At 39.0% G+C, this 24869-nt stretch overlaps 2 protein-coding genes and 1 long non-coding RNA gene across 6 annotated transcripts; 1 reads left to right on the forward strand and 2 right to left on the reverse strand.

Annotated features, from left to right (window-relative positions):
• Positions 1 to 61: 61 nt before the first annotated feature.
• vsnl1b (visinin-like 1b) lies at positions 62 to 6036 on the reverse strand. Its single transcript, XM_055172002.2, has 4 exons — positions 6016 to 6036; positions 3648 to 3814; positions 2787 to 3002; positions 62 to 1703 (listed from the first exon to the last, which is right to left on the reverse strand). Exons 1-4 carry the CDS (start codon positions 6017 to 6019, stop codon positions 1506 to 1508), a joined length of 585 nt encoding a protein of 194 aa, XP_055027977.1. The 5' UTR covers positions 6020 to 6036; the 3' UTR covers positions 62 to 1505.
• A 3932-nt stretch (positions 6037 to 9968) lies between these two features.
• Positions 9969 to 12067, reverse strand: LOC129417368 (uncharacterized). Its single transcript, XR_008635747.2, has 3 exons — positions 11848 to 12067; positions 10715 to 10839; positions 9969 to 10062 (listed from the first exon to the last, which is right to left on the reverse strand). It is a non-coding gene; the product is annotated as an uncharacterized lncRNA (long non-coding RNA).
• A 1110-nt stretch (positions 12068 to 13177) lies between these two features.
• Positions 13178 to 24532, forward strand: LOC129417372 (AFG1-like ATPase). Of its 4 annotated transcripts, none has more exons than XM_055172004.2 (13): positions 13178 to 13323; positions 13949 to 14166; positions 14256 to 14307; positions 14406 to 14507; positions 14850 to 14980; positions 15104 to 15203; positions 15671 to 15729; positions 15885 to 15967; positions 16179 to 16249; positions 16362 to 16462; positions 16759 to 16899; positions 16975 to 17088; positions 22956 to 24532. In XM_055172004.2, the coding sequence occupies exons 1-13, from the start codon at positions 13215 to 13217 to the stop codon at positions 24324 to 24326; spliced, it is 2652 nt and encodes an 883-aa protein (XP_055027979.2). In that variant the 5' UTR covers positions 13178 to 13214; the 3' UTR covers positions 24327 to 24532. The 4 variants fall into 4 exon arrangements, with proteins under 4 accessions (XP_055027979.2, XP_055027982.2, XP_055027980.2 ...); XM_055172007.2 differs by lacking the exon at positions 22956 to 24532 and adding an exon at positions 17496 to 18487; XM_055172005.2 differs by lacking the exons at positions 13178 to 13323; positions 13949 to 14166; positions 14256 to 14307; positions 14406 to 14507 and having other exon boundaries at positions 14952 to 14980; positions 15619 to 15729.
• Positions 24533 to 24869: the final 337 nt, after the last annotated feature.

Genomic DNA, 24869 nt, shown 5'->3' on the forward strand with positions numbered 1-24869 from the left:
CGTTTTGCCTTCTCAGCCTTTTGATTTGTGGTAACGCTCGCACACATCTGAGCACCTGCGCTCTGAGAACAACCCCATAGATAGTTTATTGATTTTAATCACAATGTTTTCAGTACATATGGAGTTAAAACATGCCACATATAAAACACAAACCTCATTACACAAATAAATGACTGCTTAAATTTTGATTCACCGTATTAGGTACAAATATGTACAGGGCAGAGATATACACCATATATCGTGGATGAGCCGTTCGGACACCAGAGGGATTTAAAGCAGCCTGTATTTCACAGGATATAAATGGGTTTCGTGCAAGATCTGGGACATCGTATTTTTAATTTTGTGCTTGGTAAACAGAAAATATGGATGATGCAGTATACTGGGAATAAAATAAAGCGGGTACTGCTATGTTTAGTCGATGCAGGAAATGCAAAACTATTCAAGAGTTCTTGGTTGAGCTCTTGCAGTAAAAATCGTGAAATGTTGAGTAGAAATATCAATTTACAAAACGGCTTAATAAAAACGCAGCACACCGAGGGTTAACATGTACCAAACACATTGGTTAGGGTTTGATGTATTACTAGGGTAAACAAAAAACTATTATTAAATGCCCTCCTTTAAATGTTATATTGCCCTTTATGTATTATTACTAATAAGAAATTCACAAGCAACCATTCATGCATGTGATGATGTGTTAATGTAAGAAATAATGAAAGACAATCGAAAATAATCTTCATGTCAGCTATTGTAGAGCAGCGATCAAAATCAAGTATAAGTGGTTGTCAGGTCCTCGTGTGAGGAAAAGCTAATGGCAGATGAAAACGATTTAAAATAATGCCTAAGAGAAGCTTTTACAACATTCATTGTAAGTCTTAAAGAGGAAACGTGCATCCGAGGGAGGACATCGAATGGACAGATGAATAACAAATGTAAATCTCACACATTAGTATTGTTATTGATACTATCATTTATATAAGGCCTTCCTTGTATTATACGTCAAGGTGGCCAAAATGAAGAGAGAGAGAGAGAGAGAGTAGGTTTTTACACTTAGAACATGCATGCAAATAACTCACATTTATATTTTCAAGTACAAGCACATTTGGTAGGAGGGCCGCACAAACCTCTCCGCCCTCCGTAATTTTAAGTATTGAACTTCGACAGACTGATTTCATCGCAACATTTAAAGTGACGCTTTGATTCGAGTACCCAAACTACTGCGTGAAATACTGCTGCGTGTGCACGTGAAATATTGCAGTTAGAAATGAAATACGGCGGAGCACTTCACTAATGATGAAACGACCGGACTCGATTGATTTACACATCTCACGTTGTTGCGTGTTGGTAAATTAAACGTATAGTACTCTAAACTCGTAGCATTTAGCATTCTCATGCATACTAGCTTGTCAATCACGGGAAGTTCATAAAAGTAGTCCAAACATTGTGGAAATGAGAGTGGAAACAGATAACGTATTCAGTCCGTAGCATGCTAGCGTGCGCATGCAGCTTCACTTCTGCATGTCGCACTGCAACAGCAGTACGATGGACGGGTCGCTTTTGGCGGCTTCTTTAAACTCGTCTAGTGTGATCTGATCGTCGTTGTTTTTATCCATCTTGCTGAAGATCCGATCCACTCTCTGCTCGGGTGTCAGGCCGTCTTCGTTCATCTTCATCATTATCACGGTGCCCACCATCTTATAAATAGCCTTTACACAAGAGAGAGAGAGAAAATGTCACATGGAGGCGTTAAGACTGCTTGCATATTCATCAAACCTCTGCCATTGGCAAACAGAGACAAAGGCATGCGGCGTCCATTTGCGATTTCTTAAAAATCAGAGTTTTTCCATGTTTAAGTGCTTTAATTGGGTCCCCAGTGCTTCTATCAACCTATAAAATGTGAAAAAGAACAACCCAGTAACTTAGTTTTGGTAAACCATATAGGTGACTGGTGATAGGTCATTGAAATTTGGCTCCCCCTGTGATGTCAAAAGGGGATAATATCGCCCCTTAATCTGCACTATCCCACCACGGCACTGACATTTAGTGCAAAGAGAGAAAGAAAATAATTGACAGCAAAATTGTGTTTCAATTTCAACAAACCATCATTATGGCGATCAGTGTTTGCATTTCATCAGCTCATTTGCACTTTAAAGGACACACCCAAAAATGGCACTTTTTGCTCACACCTACAAAGTGTCAATTTTAACATGCTATAATAAATTATCTAAAACTTCACATGTGTACTCTGGGAACACCAAAGTTTATTTCACATTTTAAAAAAGTCTTGTGACATGTCCCCCCTTTAAAGCTTTTCAGGCAAACATTACCAATGCATTGAAATGTAGATAAAATGTCTGCGCCCATCCGCTCCTAAAGGTCATCTGTCATCAAAAACTGAAAGCTGAATAAATAAGCTTTCCATTGATGTACTGCATGATTTGTTAGGATATGACAATATTTGGTTGAGATACAACTATTTGAAAATCTGGAATCTGAGGATGCAGAAAAATCTAAATACTGAAAGTCCTCAGCAACATATATTGCTAATCATAAATGCATTTTTTTATACATTTATCGTAGGAAATTTACAAAGTATCTTCATGGAACATGATTTTTGGCATAAAAAGAAAAATTGATCATTTTGACCCATACAATGTAGTGTTGGCTACTGCTACAAATATACCCATGCTACTTAAGACAATTTTTTGCCAATTTTTATTGCAAAATATTTAATATATAAGCCACATATGATCTGAGGGTGAATAAGATTTGAAGAGGAAACTATGTACCTCTATGATCTCCAGCATCTCTACTCGGGTGATCTTGCCGTCACCATCCAGGTCATACATGTTGAAGGCCCAGTTGAGCTTCTGCTCAAAGCTCCCTCGAGATGTGATGGACAGGGCACAGATGAACTCTCTGAAATCGATGGTGCCGTCACTGTTCTTATCGAAGGTCCTGAAGGCGTGCTGCGCAAACTTGGATGCGTCGCCATACGGGAAGAACTGCGGAGAAAAATCCAGACCTCCATCAGTTTGACAGTTTTACTTAGTGGTCACGGACTCATCCTGCTGTGTTTTATTAAAGGCCTTGTTGTTCCAAACTCATTAACTCTTATATTGTATTTTCAGCGAAGCACAAACTGCTTTAAAGTATTCCTAAAATTACAGAATAGGTTTGAAACAACCATATGACCAATTGTCATATTTATTTAACGTTTCTTTTTAAGAGGCATTCTAAACGTTGAATATTTTACAGCAGCTTCAACAACTTTCAAAGAATAAGTTGCTTCTGCACGCTGGACACAGGAACAAAAAGTACATCTTGAACTGCACATTTTGATCATCACAGACACTTTTCACAGTAATAGTCTTTCTATTATTAAAATTACACAGATTACAGCTTCAATTCTGAGCCTTGGATATTCTGGTTAGACTTGTTGGAATACACGGCAATGAGAGGAGTTGCATGCTAAAGTGAAATGTTTAGGGATTTAAAACACTTAACCCAAAGTTTACCAGTAGCAGTGATGCCACCATTAATAACAGTTTGGAGATGACTGGCGGAGGATGAGGAGCAGAAAACTCAACAAAATCATGTTTATCAAGAGTTTAGAAAGGAGGAAGGATAAAGCTAAATACTGTTCTGACCTTAACATACAGCTGCTGAAACTCATCCAGGTTTAGTCGACCGCTGGGACAGTCTTTCAGAAAGCCCTTGTACCACTGCTTCAGCTCATGTTCATTGAACTCTGTGTTCTTCACCAGGTCCTCCATCACCTCAGGTGTCAGTTTGCTGTTCTGCTTGCCCATGATTACTTAATAAAAATAAATATAGAGAAAGTTAGTTGTGTTCAAATCAGAGATAAAAGTGTTCACGCTTAAAAAGTAAAGGTACAAAAACTGTCACTTTAAAAGCGGTCCTAATGTGTGCCATTTAGATACAAAAAATATATACATTTGGTACCGGTATGCATCTTAATATATACTTCTTATCACCTCAGTGACAGCTTTTATGGATTAAAACCATCTATTACAACTTTAAGGGGAAGTTTCCTGCAAGGTTTAGATTAGTCCAGGACTAGGCCGTACACTGTCAAAAATGAAAGTGCAAACCTGTCACTGGGGCAGTACCCTTTAAAAAAGGTCCTAATATGTACCATTTAGGTACAAATATATATATTTAAACTGCCAATAAACTAATATGCACTTTTTGGGAACAAATGTGTATCTTTTTGAAAGGGTACTGTCCCAGTGACAACTTTTGTACCTTTATTTCTGAGAGTGTAGTTATATTAGGACATTTAAGTAGTTTTTACAAACATACCTTACAAATACATTACTGGTGTGCATCTCGAGACTAAACATTAAACAATGGCACTGATATATGTTAAGAAATCCAAAATGCAGTGCAAGATGTTTTAAATTATGGCATCTTTAACATGCATTTTTGTCTGGGACTAGGATAATCCCTGTCCGGGAAACCGCCCCAAAATGTGTTATTTTGTGATTAATACTTGGGTTATCAAAATGTTATTACATTTACTTTAGAAATTAAATTTTCTAGATCTTTCATGTTCATTGATAAGTGGAGCCAGAAGAAAACCTTGAGTTTGCTTAAAGCTCGTTTTTATTTATATCAAAAATATGCACATTCGATTGTTAAGACCGCTCCTAAAATCTTGACAATATAGGGGCTGTTTCCACAACAGGATTTATCCTTGTCCCAGACTAAAGTACATTTTTGTGCTGCCTTCATTTAAAAACATTTTGCACTGACATATCCATATATATTAGTGCCATTGTTTTGTCTTAAAACGTCAGTAATGTTTTTTGTAAATGTACTAAAATAACTAAGGCCTAGTCCTGGATTAATCTAAACGTGGTCTTGGAAACCACCCCTTGGTGTTTGATAATGACATATTAACCCCCAAAGAATGATGGGTTATTTTCAACCGCAATGGAACGAACCCAACCCCCATTGTGTTATGCTGGGTTGTTTTAACCCATTGTTTAAATTTAACAATAACAAACCCAAATTTAAACATATCTGGATTAATTAAACCCAACTGCTGCATGGGTTTGTCCCTTTTTGACACAGTCCTGGGTTAGAGTGTACATTTTTCAAATTAATTTATAAGTAAATCATGAAGTAGGCTATAAGTTGTATATCCTCTGTAATTTCAGAGACAGCAACACTGCAATATAAAGTGTGAGTTTTATTGGCTGTATTCTGTTCGAGTCGATGTGTAAATGGGTATCTGGTAAAATAGGCTACACATGGGGAGGGGCTGAGAGCTTCATCTCCATGTGGAGCTCCCGACTCCTGCTCGCAACATCTCCTGCATCAATGTGTCAAGCGACTGAACATGAAAAACACAGCAGAATCAAAATCATTTCGTATGAATGCCGCTTCTTTAAAACTGCCAGCAATTGGGCTCACCATTAACCCCACAGTCACTCTTACGTAACACTGGTGGGTCTTTTTTAAGCACCAATGGCTGAACAAATGACCTTGAGACGCGAAAAGACCGGCAAACAATGCAGAATAATTAGCCATTAAATGCAGGAATATAAAAATGAAGACACAATATAAGAAACGATGTAATGCGCTAGATGCGCGTCACCAGCCACATATATACCGGTTTTTAAAACCTTTTGATGTGTCAAACATACATCTAACAAAAATCTTGTTTTCCAAAATAAATTAAAATTTGGTTTTCTGTTAAAATGTTTGAATTTGGATCATTCCTATCCGTCGTGCAGAGAAAAGACGCAGTCGCGTCGCGTTTGTCTGCGCTTTGCACTGCGCTTAAATCAAATGATAAAAAATCATCTGTGGCTGACAAACAGCTCGTCTCTTTCACGCATTACACAACACCAAACGCATCATGGCACTGTCACCAAATCAACCCCTGAGCTTTTGTTAGAAATGCAACGGTGCGGTAGCCTATAGATATATGGTGTGTGCCAAATATAATATCCTACTCCATACTGTTTCAATTAAAGCCTAACGTACTCATCTGTGCGCAGTGTCTTGTATTCAGGCCATGCAATGCAGAATTCTCATTCATCCATTCATGCGTTCATTCCTGGCGTTTTCCTAGGGGGTTTTTTCATTTCATTAAAACAGCTACATCCAGAAAAGAGAGAACCCGATGCAGTCATATAAATATATCAGCTCCGTACGCATGCATGCATTTCCTTCTTACTTAAAGTTATTTGAAGGAGGCTACTGGAAATGCGCGGTGGTGCTCGGGACCCTTAAGGTTTTGCGTGTGCCGAACCCAACTTCCTCGGATTCGCCGCTTTTACGCAATGCCAAATAATGTATACAGGTAAATCCGGATGGCACGAGCCCTCTTCCGTCTGTGTGCGCTATGCGACGCAAGACATGCGGCATACAGCGAGCATCACCACATCAGCACCACACTACACTGCCGTTCAGCCCTGGCGTGCGTTTGCGCAAATTGTACGCTTGCAACCCTGCTCTTAGGGGTGCTCGTGTCTGTAAACAATCTATTAGGCAGCGCACACATTTGAAGCTCTAGCATTAAAATATGTTGCCAAAATGCTTTAATGCATACGTGCAAGGTATAAATGAGCTATATATTCTATAATAGAATTCAATTCTTTACTTGTGAGGTCCCTAATGCTGTATGCACAAGTCTATTTTATTGTATGGAGTTGTTTTATTTTCCCAAAGCAGCTTTAAAACAACTGTGCCTTACAAACCCTTCAGTAATCCAGATAAAAGATGTGTTAAGATGAGAACCTTGGGAGGAACCAAGACTCAGGTGGGGGAGCTCACCTTCCGGGGCTGGCACATATTTATGCAAAACATACATGTGTGAAAATACACATACACAATTTTAATTTTATGTGGCTAGGCTATGTATAGGGCATATTATGCAGGGATTGCATTAATTCATGTTTTATACCTAGTCTTATCAAACATAAACAATGTAAGCAATGTCATATAGTGAAAGATATTTAAGTGCTGTGTTGGGGGTTTTGGTGTCTCTCAGACTCCCAAAATGAGGATTCAATTAAAAAGCCTGATAATGCAATGATAATGCTTGTGTTTTTAAGTTTAGAATTTTTGTTCAGATCCGTTGGTAAAGTCAAATTTTCTATCTATAATCACAAACATGATCTGTTTTCTTCTCAGATCTGATTCTCAACAGCTGCCTCAGTTAATTTAACAGTTGGAAAACAAATTTATTTATCATTTTGTTCAAATGACATTTAATTGGCTCCAACATTTCAAATCAATTTCATGGAAAACAGTAACTGCGTGTTTTCAGTTTTGTGTTTTCAAAGAGAAATCTGATACTTTAACATTTTAATGAGATTCTGTGCACTTAACTCCATAAACATTTCAGATCATTATATAAAATAAAATATAACAAATTATTTCAGAGTGTAAGTATTAGACAGTATTTTCATTAAAGAGTACATATTTCACAATCAGTTTATTGGTTATCTGTCAGCATTCATATGTTTTATGACATCACTTCAATGCCACAGAAGAACAAGTTTAAAGACCAATTTTCCACTACAAAGAATCTTTTGTAAAACAGAAAGGTTCTTTGGATGTTAAAAAAGGTTCTTTATGGAACCATAAAGCCAAAAATGGTTCTTCATGGCATCACGTAGCACCTTCATTATTAAGGGCAGGGTTCACACACCTTAGTAAACTTCAAATTCAAGGACCTTTCAAGGACTTTCCAGGTCCAATACCCTCAAATTCAAAGACTAAATGTGGGGACACATTTCATGTGAGAGCAAGGTTACATTGTGTTATCTTTTAAGATACATTGTTATAGTTCTCTTTCGAGGGAACTTGCGCTGCGTCACTGCGGTGACACTTTGGGGACGCCTCCAGGGGTAAGTGCGTCCGAATGTGTTTATCAAATTCAACCAATGGTGAGGCTTAACGACAAAGATGGGGTGACGCAGGAGCCAGGAAGTATATCGCTATCTGAAATATTGCCAAAGACGGCATTACAGGGACGCAGGAAGTATGACAAGAGACGCAGCATCTCGTTCCCTTCTCAGGGACCAACAGTTACATACGTAACCTGAGACGTTTTCATGTGTCAAACACAACTATGCAAAAAAGCATTTTGGTATTTTTTTTAACATTCGCATACAGAAGATATAAGCATTTAAAGCGAACAGTTTAGCACGTGTACTTAAAAGTCTCGAATTTTTATTATATTATCCTACACTACACAGGGAATAATATGGATTTTTTTTCCAGAAAACTTCTTGCATAAAATGGATTCAAGCACTTTCAATGACCTGTATCTATGGATGTATATTTCCAAAAACTTCCCAGGGCCTTGAGTTTTCCCCCAGATTCACAAACTTTCAAGGACCCGTGGAAACCCTGTAAGAGTAAAATGTACTGTATTTCAAGGAAAGCATCACTCTGAAACAAACCACTGATACAAAAGCTACGGATAGAAAAGTACAATATTATATAGATGCATTATTTTTTTTTGTTATGTAGGGGCAGAGCTTGGATAAAATGTCATGCATATAGTTTTTATAGGATCAAAACTGTCTTTGATTTGCTTGCAAGTTTTCTGAACTACACTCACCTAAAGGATTATTAGGAACACCATACTTATACTTTGTTTGACCCCCTTTCGCCTTCAAAACTACCTTAGTTCTACGTGGCATTGATTTAACAAGGTCCTGAAAGCATTCTTTGGAAATGTTGGCCCATATTGATAGCATAGCATCTTGCAGTTGATGGAGATTTGTGGGATGCACATCCAGGCCACGAAGCTCCCGTTCCACCACTTCCCAAAGATGCTCTATTGGGTTGAGATCTGGTGACTGTGGGGGCCATTTTAGTACAGTGAACTCATTGTCATGTTCAAGAAAACAATTTGAAATGATTCGAGCTTTGTGACACGGTGCATTATCCTGCTGGAAGTAGCCATAAGAGGATGGGTACATGGTGGTCATAAAGGAATGGACATGGTCAGAAACAATGCTCAGGTAGGCCGTGGCATTTAAATTCAATTCAATTCAATTCATTTTTTTTTATATAGCTCTTTTCACAATACTTAATTGTTTCAATTCAGTTTTAAATTAATTGAATCTGTAAAAGAACAGAAAAACGACAGATAGCACAACATAATATACGATAGAATAAGCAGTCAAATTTGCTGCGGCTATGACTCTACATTATGAGCGAGCGTATTACTAATGTAACGTCTAGAAGAAGAAGCTAAGTTAAGCCCAAGAAGGCTACCTCCCGGGGTAAAAAACCCCCTAGGAGAAAAAAAAACAAAAAAATTATGCCCAATTGGCACTAAGGGGCCTAAAGTGTGCCAAGAAAACATCCCCCACACCATTACACCATTGCATCAATGAGAAATTGAACAGGTGTTCCTAATAATCCTTTAGGTGAGTGTATATCTATAGTATGTGTTTATATCGGCAATCAGATGACATCCTTCAATGACAGCAGGTCTGAAATCCTCTGAACCTGGAGGTTTTGTTAAAAAGGAGAATAGAAAGCATCTGTCACAGACCACAGGACAAAACCACCTGCTACATATAAAGCAAGAATTCCCATCTCACCCGTGACAACATCTGAGTATTAAGTGTTGCTCTCCTCTAGGACTGATACAGCTGCCAGCGGTCCATCCGTATGAGTGGAACCCATAGAAAGGTTTGGGATTGAAAGTGAAGAGGATAAAAGTTTAGTCAAGTGAAGTCTTAAATCAAAGATGTTAAGTATCAGCACTTATTAATGTTTCTCTCAACACTTATTCTTCATAGTTTCTCATTCACAATAGCATCCAGAAGTGTGAGACCATATTTTTCATTTATACCAGTAAATAGGTTTATAGGATTTTGCTAATGAAGTGAATTTTAACCAACCCGATCCATAAAGTGTAAAACACCATTTAAGTAAACATTTATGAGGCAAACCCCTGGCAGATACACTATATGGCAGGTCATGGTACAGGTACAGAAGCATGAGGTATCATAGCTGAATCCTGTGTTGCTGAACTGAGATCAGACTCAGGAATGATGCATTCTGGGGAAATAGCCAGACATGACATCATCATTCTTGGCTTCAGATGCCAGTGGGAGAAGTGAGCTTTTTACAATACAGCCATAATATGTAATTATAACAGAAGAAGATACCCACTCTGGCCCAATCAATAACTGACACGGTATATGCAGCTAATGTTTTAAAGAACCACGTCTTAAAACGGTTTTAATGTAAAGTGGCCAATGCATAAAATTCACAGCAGATAGATGACACTGAATTTTGGCACATGTACATGCATACATGCCATGATGTTGTGCTGGAACATTGCTATGTCGTTTCTAGAGTGTTCTGGTTGGTTGCTAATGTGAATGGAATAATTGCTAGGTGGTTTAAAAAAAATTATAGATTTAATGCTCAGTGAGTCACTTGGGATTAAAGCGTCTGCCAAAGCATAGATGTAAGAAAAGATCCATCCTTAAGAGCTGATATTCTGGTCTCTATAAATTGCTCCTGTCAATCTATCAATGTGAGTCAACAGGGTCTCCCCCAGTCTTATTATTGTTCACACTTCAGATAAAACTTTAGATCTGATACAAAAATACGTAGGTTTAATATTTTGTCCAAATCTACAAAAATTGAAGGAATAGTAACAGTGACACCCATGTTAAGTAAAATCAGATCATCACAGACTGACCTTCAATTCCAGTTTATTCCCTCTTTTCTTGGAATCCTTATTGGAAGAAGAGACTCAGGATAAGGACTCAGAAAATCCATTTCATCTCAATCCTGCTGCTAAATCCACAGGAGCTCATGTTAGATCTGAAGACAACAAACAGAGAACATTGACATAATGGTTTATTGGTCATAGGACATTCACTGTCAAAAGTTGGCACTGACATCTACTGTAACTTTTTTTTAAGTTTTTGAGTAGGGATCTGGTTTCCATAGTCATAGGAGAACTGGAAAGGAATTTAAAACTGGACTTAGAACTCCGGAAATGTTACCCTCACATTGCCAGCCCTACTGAAAAATCCAGCAAATACAAGCATAAGCTGGTAGCTGGTTTTAGCTGGTTTAAGGTGGCAGGAGGTCTAATCTGGGCCTCCCAGCCTGGCAAAGCTGGTGGGTCAGCTGGTCTTCCAGCCTGACCAGCAAAGTCCAGCTAGTCCAGCTTAAAAAGTGACCAAAACACAGCTAAACCAGCTTAAAAAGTAACCAAAACACAACTAGACCAGCTTGCTACACCAGCAATACCAGCTTAAACCAAGCTGGGAAACCAGCTCACCAGCTTTTTCAGTAGGGAGTAATAAAACCTTTTTAAATGGTAAAACTTACAGGGTTTAAAGAGAACAAGCCTGGGTCTAAAATCAAATACATAACTTAAAACAATGTTTTTTACCTAAACTCTCATTAATGTTGCTCTTTGGAAATGTGGGTAATTTTAATAAAATTAATATCCTAATGGAAACAATGTTAAAACCTTAATGTGCCTAAAATATAGCCTTCATTTCCCTTTTGCAAAATATAAATAACTATTTTTCTTTTAACTTTGAGGTTTTAATTACAAATACTCATTTCTAGTCAATTGTATGAGTATTTTCTTTAGAATACGGACTCCAAAATGTTGTTGTCATACAGGCTTCAGCTGTCTCATTAAACTACAGCATTCCGTGTAAGGGTTTAAGATGGATCCATGCAGACATACACATACATCATCCATCATCTTGCATTATGTAGCCATGGACAGTGGCTCTGCTAAGAATAAAACACTACACATAATCCGATACAATGAGCATGGCTGAAACAACACGAACCTTCTCACCTTACCTTCCAGTCAAGGGTAAAATACAAGACAAAGTGTTAAAGATGGATGGTAAAGAATGCAAAAGGTGGCTCGAATCTCCTGCAGAGTTGCTCCAGATTTAGCAAGGTGAATGGCACAGCATCTGATGAAGCTAAACCGGGTGTTACTGTGTGCTTCATGCTGCTAAGTCACCCAGCCTTCAGGAGACAGGTCCATTGTTGTCATGGCAACAGACATCCCGAACCTGGGCAACTTTCCATTTACAACATTCTAGGTTTACTTCCATTATTATTCATTCTTCAGTAATTCAAAGGCAGAGGAAGGCTACACAGTTCATGTCAACATTAAATGCAGTATTTAATCTCATTATGATCCAAAAAAAGTTTATTATGAAATCTCTTTTTCAAATGTCCCCAGAGACAACCCTTCCTACACACCCATTAAATAACATTTTGTTTTGAGTGTCTGTAACTGATGCGTTATATAAGGTATCGGAAACACTATCTTAGCTTATCAATTAAAGCTTATTTAAAGCTAAATTTAATTAAAGTTTAATCTAAATTATTGGATCTTGACAGAGCAAGGCCATCTGTAAAGTAAACCACGCCCACATCGTGACGAGAATACAGTATCCACATTAATATGATAAACGCGCTTGAATAACATATATACAAACATCGCTACATAAATATACATCGTGTAGATATTATTTCACATTTTTACGACACCTATGTTATTTTTGTAGGCCAACCCAGAATTTAGCGGGACAATAAACTTGTTCGACTTCATGCGGCGCCGCAAGAACTGAAAGCCGGATGACGTCAAAGTACCGCGAGAACGATTAGCGAAATCATAGGAAGTCTAATTTCGTCTCGCTCTCGCGGTACTTCGATGTCATCCGGCTGTCAGTTTCTGCGGCGCCGCATGAAGTCGAACAAGCCTAATGGGTTCTCGCAAAAAGCCCATTCATTTTTCCCATAGACTTTTAGATTATCGCAAAAAAATAAGCTCCGAGTTTAAAAAAAGTTAATGACACTAACACGTTTGGTCCAACAAGTAAGTCTTCACAGATGAACATAACTTTTATGAATGTCAAAATTCGCCTTTTTATGTTTCTAAACGCATTACACTTCAAAATGGATCAAATTTTTGGACAAAAACCTTGTTGCACAAAACGTCTAAGTGTCTTTAACTTTTGTTAAACACAGAGCTTATTTTTGCGAGAATCCAAAAGTCTTTTGGAAAGAAATGAATGGGCTTTTTGCGAGAAAACCCCTTGGCCTGCAAAAATACGTCATCCCTGCGGCACAAAGCTGTCAGCATGATAACCACGCCCACTCCATACCGGTCAGGCTGCAGTATGAATAAAGTTTTTTTATTTTGAATCAACATGGCGGCCGGCAGGGCGTCCTTGGTGGCGCTTGGGCTTCAGTTTCATGTGAAAAATAAGCTGCAGTCAAAGTCAGTTTTTCTTAATATTACGAACTGTATTAGAAGAGGTAAGAAATTACAACGTCATGTTAATAAAAGTGTCACATTACAGTTATTCTTGGCGATAAAGGACATTATTTATACCGAAGAGTGAACATCTTAAAAAATACAGAGCATTGTAAAAAAATATGGTAACGTTAATGGAAATGTTACTGTGTATTTCTCAGGATGTCATTGTGAACCTTTATTCGGTTGTGTAATATATTAGTTGAGTCTGAAACACTAGTGCTGATACTGTCTATAGGATAGACAGGTTTTTATTGACCAGGTGAGTTTGTTTCTTAAAATAAAATTTGATTTGGCATTTGCTAGTACAGTGTAGGGGTGTGCTGAACATTAAGGAACAAGAGTGCTTTAAAACAGGCTGTGGGGTAAGTTGTCACAATGGAGAGACCTGGTATTAAATAGTCTGTAATAGTAAAAATAATCGTGTTAAGTAAAATTGTTATAGAGAAAAGTTTTAAAAACAAATATTGCAAGTATACGTTGTATAAAATTGCAATAATTAAAATAAAGTTGCCCCATCCTAATATACTCATACAATAATAGGGTCATCTTGAAAACACAATTCATACCTCTCTGTTATGTTTTTCAACACTTGTTTCTGCTCATAAAACACAATCTGTCTTGCAGGGTTTGCTGCAGGTGTGGTGTCTCAGCCCATTGAAGAGCCCAATTCAACAACTTTTCCAAACATCAATTACAGTGGACCTTTGGAACACTACAACAGTTTAATACGAGATGGAGTTTTGCGAGAAGATCTGCAGCAAAAGGCTGTTTTGGAAAAACTGGATCAGATGCAAAAGGATCTTCGAGGATACAGCAACGATCACTTGACGTTATTTTCAAAGGTAGCAATTGAAAAGTTGTACAGTAAAGCGACCAACATCAGACTTGTTTTTAACATAATTTATATTTGCTTCATATACTTTTCCAACAGTTCTTCTCCAGACAAAAGCCACCTAAGGGTTACTACATATATGGTGATGTTGGTAAGTTCTGTGAGAATCATAATGATGGTTATTGCGTAGTGTTAGTCAAACATCTTCCCGATCTGCTTATTGTGTTTTATCACTGTTGCTGTTTGCAGGTACAGGGAAAACAATGGTTATGGATATGTTTTACGATCATGTAGAGACAACAAAGAAAAAAAGAGTTCATTTTCACGGTTTTATGTTGGATGTACATAAACGTGAGTTTGACTAAGAGTCATTTTTATTACCTTGCTGTAAATGATTGATTATTTGTGCACTGATTTCCTGATCTCATATTTTATAACTGGATATATGCAACTTCAATGCTAAATCAACGAAATGATCTCAGCGTTTATTTTTTATGAAGGCAGAATTTGGTATATTGTTGTTAATACCAAATGCTTTATAAAGTGGAACAGATGCAGAAGTTTAGTTAGTTAGTTAGTAGTAGTTGTGTAGAAATCAAAGAGCAGATGATAAGTGTCTCATTTTAGTTATACTTGAGTAGTGGTGTAGAAATTAAAAGACCGATAATAATGTCATGACTTGTATGTTTGCAGGAATTCATCGGCTCAAGCAGAGTCTACCCAAGAGAAAAGTGGGTAAAATGGCAAAGGCGTATGATCCTATAGCACCGGTTGCTGAAGAAATAAGTGAGGAGGCTTGTCTGCTGTGCTTTGATGAGTTTCAGGTGAATGTTACGCTCTGTATGATCGTAATTAAATCAATTGTGTGATCACTTCAGCGTGCAATGACAAATAACAGTCAACGGAGAATAAAGCAATATTGATTTTGGTCTGTGTTGTCCGAGCAGGTCACTGATATCGCGGATGCCATGATTCTGAAGCAGCTTTTTGAGAATCTCTTTCTGAATGGGGTCGTAGTTGTTGCCACATCCAATCGGCCTCCAGATGGTAAGAAACGAAAAATGCAACCTTAGCTAAGCTCCTCCTCTCGGTTACTGTTTTACATTTTGTGAATGCAAATCGGGCTAATGAAAAGAAATGACTGTGGAGTAAATATACCGGTGCTTACTGATATAATACATGTTTGTTTGGATATAAGAATTGACACAGCATTCAGTCCTCTAATATTAAACATTAGAAAAGCTACCACACATGACCTCTATAGATTTTGAGCAGATGCTCATGTGATGATATATCAGACACTTGTCAGGTTTAAGTCTTTGTAAAGGTGATTTCAGTACAAGCTTTATTATCAGGTTTAACTCTGTTTAGCAACAGCAATCGGTTGTACTAATCAACAGGACTGATTTCAGATCAGTTTAGTCTTCATGTTTGCCTTCACACAATGTGCTGTTTGCTTCAGTTAATCTTGGCCTTCAGATTCTTGTTTGTACGGAGTCTTATATCTTCTGCAGATCTGTACAAAAACGGATTACAGAGGGTGAACTTTGTGCCATTCATAGCTGTGCTAAAGGTAAACGCTGCCTCGCATGTTTATTTTATAATAATTAATAAGGGACCGTTTCTGTATTTATTGACCTCGTTGATAAACACGATAATAATCAATGTTGGGTTATTTGCTGTTATAAAGATCACATGCTTAAAGCAATGCAACTCTCTGTTAAACAGCATTACTGCCACACGCTGCGTCTGGATTCTGGAATAGATTACCGGAAAAGAAATCGCCCTGCGGCGGGAAAACTCTTCTACCTGTGAGAAAATAAATTCATTGTGTCATGCACACAGCAGGACATTATTTACCATATGCTGCTTGCTTCAGGACACTTAAACACACATGCTTAGATTGCATGTATATGTGCTTTATGTTGTATATATTTAAAATTCGAATGCTTGACTAACTATGAGTAAATGCACATTTTGTGTCATAATGTAATTTTGAATGGATTATAATTTTGAATTCAGCTCCAGTGAGCCGGATGTTAATGCAACGCTTGATAAACTCTTTGATGAGCTGGCCTTCAAGCAGAATGACAGTAAGTTTTGTTAGATTGTTACTCAAACAACAAAATTTCCACATGAGATTTCATTTTGTTATAATTGTGATCACACTGGTCACATGAATCCGATTGATTCTGTTTTATTCAGTTACTCGGCCCAGATCTCTGAAGGTTAATGGTCGGACGCTGACACTTAACAAGGCTTGTGGGACCGTAGCAGACTGCACCTTTGAGGAGCTTTGTGACCGGGTAACATTTTATTACAAAGTCTCTTCAATAAATTGCGATGTAATAAAAATTAAACCATTAATATAATCTTTAGCCCTTTTAAAAAAGCGTATACATGTTTATTTACACTCACTGGTTCTTTAAATTGGACAGTGGGACATGCAAACTACGATTGGGGCGTTGTGATATTTCCTATTTAGTTTTTGACGAGCCGTCTATTCTTTATTATACCGTCTCTAAATTTTAATAATAAGAAGAAGTGAAGTTGAATATTTTTATAAGTTTGTATTCTGAGAAGCTGTTGTGCATTTTGTCAGCCTGTCGGAGCCAGTGACTACCTGGAGATCTCCTCTGTGTTTGACACGGTGTTTATTCGCAACATTCCTCTGCTCACGTTGAATAAGAAGACACAGGCCAGACGCTTTATAACTCTTATTGATGCACTCTATGAGCACAAGGTAAATAACAATATAATTGTGAGTTCAGTCTCTGTTAGGGGGTCCTGAAGATGAAACTCTTGCATCTCTTCACAGGTTCGAGTGGTGCTGCATGCAGAGACAGTGTTAGATGAGCTGTTTGTTCATAATGGCCATCACAACGATCATCATGACACGCATGTGTTGTTGGATGATTTAGGCATTTCAAGGGTAATTACATTTTTATTCATTTTCTGTATAACTTTCAAATGCGACCTTTTTTTTAATAAAAGATTAAATCTGTGTGTCCTTGCTACTCATCAAGGATAGGACAAATGGTAAAAAATAAATTTTTTAGGCTTTTGATGATATTTATTTTAGAAAACCGTACTGCTCTGTTAGTCACAATGTTTATCTTTTCCACGTTCTTATTCATGCAACATGAGCTTAATAATTTTCTGTAAAAGTAGTTTTACACTCACAAATTACACATTTATTCTGATAGTGTTTCATAAATAAGAGCTCCAGCAGTGCTCTTAAAAGCTGACTCATGTAGGTGAACCTTGATGTCTTTTTGATGGATCATCACTGCACATTCATAGACATGATTGATTTGATTATGTGTGTTAATGGCTCAGGATGCAGGCAGCTCGCTGGCCATCTTCACGGGTGAGGAGGAGGTGTTTGCCTTCCAGAGAACAGTGTCTCGCCTTACTGAGATGCAGTCGGAGGAGTACTGGCTTGCGGGGGATAGGAGCTCTAAGTAGCTTTTATCATTTGACACTCGGTGTGAAGTAGCCATCTCAACTATCATGAGGTCTCGGGATCAACTGCATTTGATTTGGTTCAGACTGTATTTTAACCAGGACTGTATGCAATACTGATGCACTTTATTTAAACGCACATGCAAATAAGGAAACAAACTAATGTCTGTACTGAGGTTTGCTCTCGGGAAATCAGACAAGGTTAATGGAAGAGTCCGGGTCTGCCAAAGATATATTTTAAACTGAGGCCTTTTTAATGTTTTAAAAATATTTTATTTGCATCCATACAATGGTTAAACAGTTGACATAATGGAAAATATTTAAAAAATAATGTTTATGTAATTTTTTTTCATCAAATTTAAGATGTCTGGTTATTATGTTGGTTGTTTTATCTTATCTATGTCTTGTTCTCTGATGTGTAACATGAGATTATTTATATTAAGCTTTATTTGAAGGGAACGTGGTTAGATCTTTGCGAATGAGAGCGAGAGAGGGTTATTTATTAGTTATGTTTAAGGTAAGCATAACTACTACAGTACTGAAGCAATTATCCTTTAAATTGTGTGATCTCTTGAGAAGTGTGCTAATACTTTATACATCAAATATTTTGTATTTAGCTACACGGTAAGCTGCTGGAAATTGCTAATTTCATAGTAATACAAATAATCAAACAGCCCTGTAATTTCTGAAGTTGTATTGGTGGTGCATTGTGTAATGCAAAAGTCATGCGGTTCAATCCTAGGAACACAGATACTGAAAAAACAAAATGTATAGATTGAATGCACTGTAAGTTGGTTTGGATAAAAGTGTCCAAGAAAATGCATAAATGTCTTAATTTTGTATGCAAAATATAATTATTATTAATGCCTCGTTTTATTATTGAGTTCCCACGGTCACATTTCCCAAAAATATTTTATTAAAGATTTTTTGGGCAATGCATGAGTGTTGAATGAGACCTCTTGTGATGGCATTTCAATGACACGACGAGTGTCCTTTAAACCATCAGCAGTGGGTTTGCATGAAGCTCCAGTTTTAAGCAGCAATTCCTCGGACTGTTTCCAGGGGGCAGATCATCTTTTGTGTTTCTCTTCGTAGTTTGCAGCTTCTCGCAGTCAGTCGGGGCTTCAGTGTAGGATCGCCCGGGATGCGGGACGCAGCGTCCAGCTCCGACATGGACCCGCGATCGTGGAGGTTTATTGGGGAAAATGAGGGCTCGGTTTGGACTCAATCGTGTACGTTTGCCGAGTAAAGGCTCCAGAGGTATGGCTCGATCATTTGAGGGCGATTGGTCGGACATGGGCTTTCCGATCGCTTTAAAAATCTATTAAGATGGCAGCTGCGTTTTGAAACAATGTATCGTTCAGATGATGTAATGTTACACTGTAACAGGTTTGGAGCGCATATTTAACAATGTAACAATTTCGAACGGCTGATCCGTTACATTCGCTTCGCTACGGAACCGCGGAAGCTTCTGGTAATCTTTAGTAGCCTACAATCGAGATTTTGAGTTTGTGCATTTGCATATTTATGTTCGTTCCTGTTGCATTAATCCTCAAAGTCTTAGTGCGAATTGACTTAAAACTCCCTAAATGGAAGCGCGATGCGCGAATCTGTATGCTTTACGTGCACGCGCAAAATGCATGTGAAAGAAGTATATTTTTAAGTAGCCTACACTCGGATTGTTAAAGTTGAGTCCCGTGCTGAAATGTGGATTTTACAATTGACCCAAATGAATGGCATGCGTGAAGACACATCTGCTCTTGTGTTCACAAAAGCCGTCCGCACATCATTCATCTAGAAAAGAGTCGAGGAAATATGGCAGATGAATCTTTTGAAGAGAACTCCTCCTCTGTGGACGTCGACATAGACCCTGATTTCGAGCCCCAAAAAAGGCCGAGGTCCTGCACGTGGCCTCTCCCGAGACCGGAGTCCAGCGCGGGGAAATCAGCAGATGTTGACATCATTCCTGAGGAAGAGGTGGATGAAAATGGCATTGAAGCTTGTGAATCTAGTGACATTACAGACACGTCAAAATCAGCCTGCACTCAAGCAGATGAGCGCCACAGCACACCTACTGTAGAAACCAGTCTTGGTATCAATGATAAAGATGATGAGAATGGATCTCCAGTCTCTTCCCAGCAGGTGCCGACCGCTGCCTGCAGTGACCCCGGCACCAATGGTCTGATTCTTCAGCAGCCCAGAAAATCATCTGCCCGCAGGAATGCCTGGGGAAACTATTCCTACGCGGATCTCATCACGCAAGCCATCGAGAGCTCACCGGAGAAAAGGCTGACATTGGCCCAGATCTATGATTGGATGGTCCGAAGTGTGCCATACTTCAAGGACAAAGGTGACAGCAACAGCTCTGCAGGATGGAAGGTATGTCAGGTCATGGAAACAAATGTCCGGGTTAACAAAGCCTTTTTTTTGACTGTCAGGGCACATCAGACTACAAGTCCACCCTTGCATTTACTAAAGTGTTTTTTTTTTTTTTGTTCTTATAATAAACCAACTTTTGTGTTTTTCACAGGGTGGTAAAATTCAACAGTTTCTGAAATAAGTGAAATACTGACCGAGTGATGTGTGGTTTGGTTCAGTACACTAAAAATACAGGATCCTAAACGCTTCTTTGTTGAGCTGTATCATCAGGGGGGCCCCAGTTTTATGATATTTTATAAAATACATTCATTTATCATGAATTCTGTGTAATTAAACCTAAAAAATAAGACTACTGACCAACAGCACTACTTTGTATAACTTAATATGTTTTGTTTAATAAAATGTTAAAGTTTTTCTCATAAATTTTCTTTGGGGGGGCTGCGAAGGAATGCACCGTACATAAGGGGGCCGTACGCGGAAAAAGTTTGAGAACCACTGATCTACAGAACCTAAAGATTCTTTGTAAAGGTTCTTTATATTCATACTAAGAAACGATTCTTTTCAATAACCTATTGCACTGATGTGAAGAAATGTTTTTAGCAACTTGATTTTGTTCGTGTTACTTCCATTTACACTTACGCGTTTGGTAGCTGCTTTTAATCCAAAGTGATAAAACGGTGCATTACAAAGTATACATTTTTAATCAGCATGTGTGTTCCCCGGGGTCAAACCCGTGACCTTTTGCACTGCTAATGCAATGCTTTACCACTGAGCTAAACAGGAACCAAAAGGGTGTTACAGCTGATCTTTTAAATAGCCTCTGTTTAGTTCATCATTATTTGAGCTTCATATCTGTCAGCAGTTAATAATAATTAAATTTCATCATCGTGCCCTTTTTTAACTGAATTCGAGTATATAATAGAAACTTGCACGTTTCAATTGTGCGTTATCCGGCGACAGAGCTTGTAATTCTTGTTGTCGTTTTTTTGACTCGGATGTAGAAAGAGCTTTTGCTTTTCCTGCGCTTATCTCATCCGTGGTTGATTTCAGGGATTAGCTTGGCCTGCAAAAAGCAATTTATCCAACATGGAATCAGGTCTAATGAATGCTCTTGACATGGCTGGATTTAAAATGGGATGAATACAGAAATCATTGTGCCAGGAGGGTGATACATTTATATTACAGTGTAACATTTAAAAATATGATTTGACTGGATAGTTAGATTAATTAATCAAACATCCAATTGTAAATGCAAAAAATGTTTACATATGAACATGTACCAGTTTGGCCACTTCATCACAAAGCCTTGACTCAGCTTTTACATTTGTGCGTTCTGCAGACATTTTTATGTAAATCAGCTACTGTAGCAAAGCAATGAAGATATAGTGTACATTTATCACATTGTGTCCCCTGGGACTTGAACCCATAACCCTGAGCAATTTATGAGTCACCATGCATGTGCTTTATTATTTTATGTATATTTTTTATGTTATTAAAACTGGTAGCAGTCTATAGATCCATGCAGGTTAGATGCCAAATTTAATTGCTCATTCCTAAACCATATTTCCTAATCAAGCACTGCATCGCAAAAGGACACTTCCTACGATTGAGCAGATTATATGAAGATTCATGCATGCTCTGAGCAGCCTTTCTGCACGTCCTGCAGTGTGTTCGCATCTGCTTCTAAGGGACAAAAAATAAAAACCATGTGGATGTCGTCAGTCTCAGTGTTGTTATTGGCTGTTTTGTCCCCACCTCCACTTTCGATTGGCTCGTGGTTTCAGCATAAGCAGCAATCAGCTGACTGGAAACTATGTAGGTCAGTGTGTAGCAGCGTGTGAAGAGCTACAGCATTGTGTGTAAACTGGCATCGCTGCAGTTTTGTTGTGAGTGGTGCTTTTTTCTAAAAGGACCGTATCATTTCAAACACTCAGTTTATTATGAAATAATCAATGCACAGGGTTTATTCAATGCAATAGATTAATTATTTCAAAATATATTTTATGTTCAGTGATATGGTCCTTTTACAAAGAAGCTGCAAGTATAGCATCAGTTGAAATGATATTGCTTATAGTCAAAGTCCCTACAGGAAAAGCTTAATTTTCTAAACCATCAGTATAATTCCATGTAGTTTTTGATTTATTTTGTAATTGTTGTAGCTATTAATGTCAGCAAAGACAATGTTTCATTGTGTGTTAGATTACTTTCATTTAACCACAGTAAAAAAGCAAACCCTGCTCACATTCTTTAGGAAGATTTTTACAGGACGGAGTCCAGCTTTTTTCTCGATATAACCGCAGGACATCTTACAAGTGCGCACCATTTTTAGCTTCAGACTAAAGAGAAAAACCAGGTCTTATTCGTGAATTTTCCTCACATCTCCAGGTACTGCATTATGGATTGCTGTACCCTCTGTACCGCAGTGCACATTAGTGCAGATCCACTGCACTGCGCTACTAAACTTTCTGCATGATTTAGGAACTGCATAAATCCTTTAGCAGCTTCTGCATTTGAAATAAGAGATTTTTGAGAATGATAAGAGAATCGTGAGATTTACACACAAGGTTTGCTTGCATGAACCGTGTAGATGTCTCTGTCGAGTATAGGGCCAGCAATGCCAAGGTCATGGGTTGGGTACGTTGGGAACACTCAGATTGAAAAATGTACTATGTGTGGCGCCTTTGAAGAAAGCATTTGCAAAATGAATGTATCAGAATTACATTTTTATTAGTAGTTTCATTAGTATTTTATTAGTAGGATTCAGATGAAGGTCTACACCTTAGCACTTGCATAGGAACTCCCTGGCAACCACCCCAGCATCCTACGCGCTTTTCAGTCTAAAGTGGTTTTAAATCTAGATTTAAATGCTTTGTTCGGTGACACAATAGGAAGATGCTCAAATGTCTCTTTTGTGTTATGATGCACAGCTCACCATGTACTCTTCTCTGTTCACAGAACTCGATACGACATAACCTTTCACTCCATAGTCGCTTTGTCCGGGTCCAGAATGAAGGAACAGGAAAGAGTTCGTGGTGGATGGTCAACCCAGACGGCGGAAAAGGGGGCAAAGCTCCACGGAGACGTGCCGTTTCCATGGACAACAGTAACAAGCTCATCAAGAGCGCCCGTGGTCGTGCTGCCAAAAAGAAGGCCGCTCTGCAGGCTACCCAGGACGGAAGCTCGGAGAGTTCGTCTAGCCTGTCCAAATGGACCGGCAGCCCGACATCCCGTAGCAGCGACGAGCTCGACGCTTGGACAGATTTCCGTTCTCGCACTAATTCCAATGCCAGCACCCTAAGTGGACGCCTGTCCCCAATTCTGGCCAACCTAGAGGTGGATGAGGTTCCCGATGATGACTCTCCCTTGTCGCCCATGCTGTACTCCAGCCCTAGCAGTATGTCCCCGTCCACCGGCCTGACCGAGCTGCCCCGTCTGGCTGACCTCGCAGGAACCATGAACCTCAACGATGGCCTCTCCGACAATCTAATGGACGACCTTCTTGATAACATCAGCTTGACCGCTTCCCAGTCTCCAGGTCAAGATGAGAGTGGGACCAACCTACAGGGAAGCCCAGTGTTTACCTTCAGCTGCTCTGGGAGCAGTCTGGCAATTCCATCTGGCAGCTATGGCTCTAACTCCATGTTTAGTCCTCCATCCGTCACTGGCCTGAGGCAGTCTCCAATGCAAACGATCCAGGAAAACACACAGGCTACGTTCTCCTGCAGTTCCCTCTTTAGCGAGCAAAGTCTGCAGGACTTGCTCGGCTCCGAGACTCACGGTCGCAGCGACGTCCTTCTTACCCATTCTGACCCGCTAATTTCTCAGGCAAGTGCCTCCCTTTCCTCTCAGAATTCCCGGCGCAGCGGCCTGTTGCTGCGTAACGACCCTATGATGTCCAACCAGGCTGGTCCTGGTGGACAATCGGGGCACAAGAAGGCGTCGCCATCCGGATGGCGGCTGAACAGCGTCTCGAGCGGAGAGTCGGACTACCAAAGCCTGATGAAGCAACATGTCCAACAGTCTCCCTTCAGAAGCACATCTATGCAGCTCAACTCCGATTCGTTGTTGACGGGTCTCAACGGCAGTGTGACCAGCGTTCAGTCTGCGTCTCAGGACCGATTCCCGTCTGACTTGGACCTTGAAGCGTTTAGTGGTGGCCTCGATTGCGATATGGATGCCATCACCCGCAATGATCTGATGGATGCCGAAGGCCTGGAGTTCAGCTTTGATTCGCATCTCATATCCTCTCAGAATGCTAACCTGACCAATACCAAACGAACTTCGTCTCAAAGCTGGGTACCAGGTTTATCAGGCCCAGGAATGTAGTGACGGGCCAGAACACAGCGTTTAAGCCAACTTTCCACTGTAAAGCAACCGTGTATATAATGCTGTAGAAAAGCTATGAGTTTGAGTTATCTTCAGTGATTCATTCAGTTGGTGGTGATGTTATATTTTCTGGCTGTATGTTTTGTATTGTCATACATGATGCTTGTTTGATGAAGGTATTAAAACATTTTTCATCCGATCACCAATGATAAGGTATTGAACTTAGCTGCTGAAGAGGAGAACCGTAGAGAAGTTTCAAATTATACTTCCCTTAGTCCACCTTAAATACGAAGCCCGAAACCTACATTGTAAAAATTGCACCACTGCGTATAATGGTGCCAATCCCTGCGTTTTCCCTTGTGTCCTTGTTAACATACTATTGAAATGAATGGATTTGCATTCTCGAATACAGTGTATACTTTAGTACGTAGGTGCTCTTAGTTTGTTGTGAGTTGTTGTAGCCGTGATGATAAAGGTTTCTAGTCCTCGCATTGCAACAAACACTTGCCTTTTGCCAAACCAGTCCTCAGGACCAATTCAACA

This window comes from Misgurnus anguillicaudatus, chromosome 7 (assembly GCF_027580225.2).
Source record: "Misgurnus anguillicaudatus chromosome 7, ASM2758022v2, whole genome shotgun sequence".
Classification (NCBI taxonomy): Eukaryota; Metazoa; Chordata; class Actinopteri; order Cypriniformes; family Cobitidae; genus Misgurnus; species Misgurnus anguillicaudatus.

What these genes read in the sequence shown, in the direction of transcription:
- vsnl1b (XM_055172002.2), bottom strand. An exon ending in TTCAGCAGCTGTATGTTAAG is followed by an intron (nt 3,003 to 3,647) that starts GTCAGAACAGTA and finishes TTTTCTCCGCAG; the next exon opens with TTCTTCCCGTATGGCGACGC. An exon ending in AGATGCTGGAGATCATAGAG is followed by an intron (nt 1,704 to 2,786) that starts GTACATAGTTTC and finishes TCTTGTGTAAAG; the next exon opens with GCTATTTATAAGATGGTGGG.
- LOC129417372 (XM_055172004.2), top strand. Translation starts at nt 13,215, where the DNA reads ATGGCGGCCGGCAGGGCGTCCTTGGTGGCGCTTGGGCTTCAGTTTCAT. An exon ending in CTACATATATGGTGATGTTG is followed by an intron (nt 14,308 to 14,405) that starts GTAAGTTCTGTG and finishes TGCTGTTTGCAG; the next exon opens with GTACAGGGAAAACAATGGTT. An exon ending in ATCCAATCGGCCTCCAGATG is followed by an intron (nt 15,204 to 15,670) that starts GTAAGAAACGAA and finishes TATCTTCTGCAG; the next exon opens with ATCTGTACAAAAACGGATTA.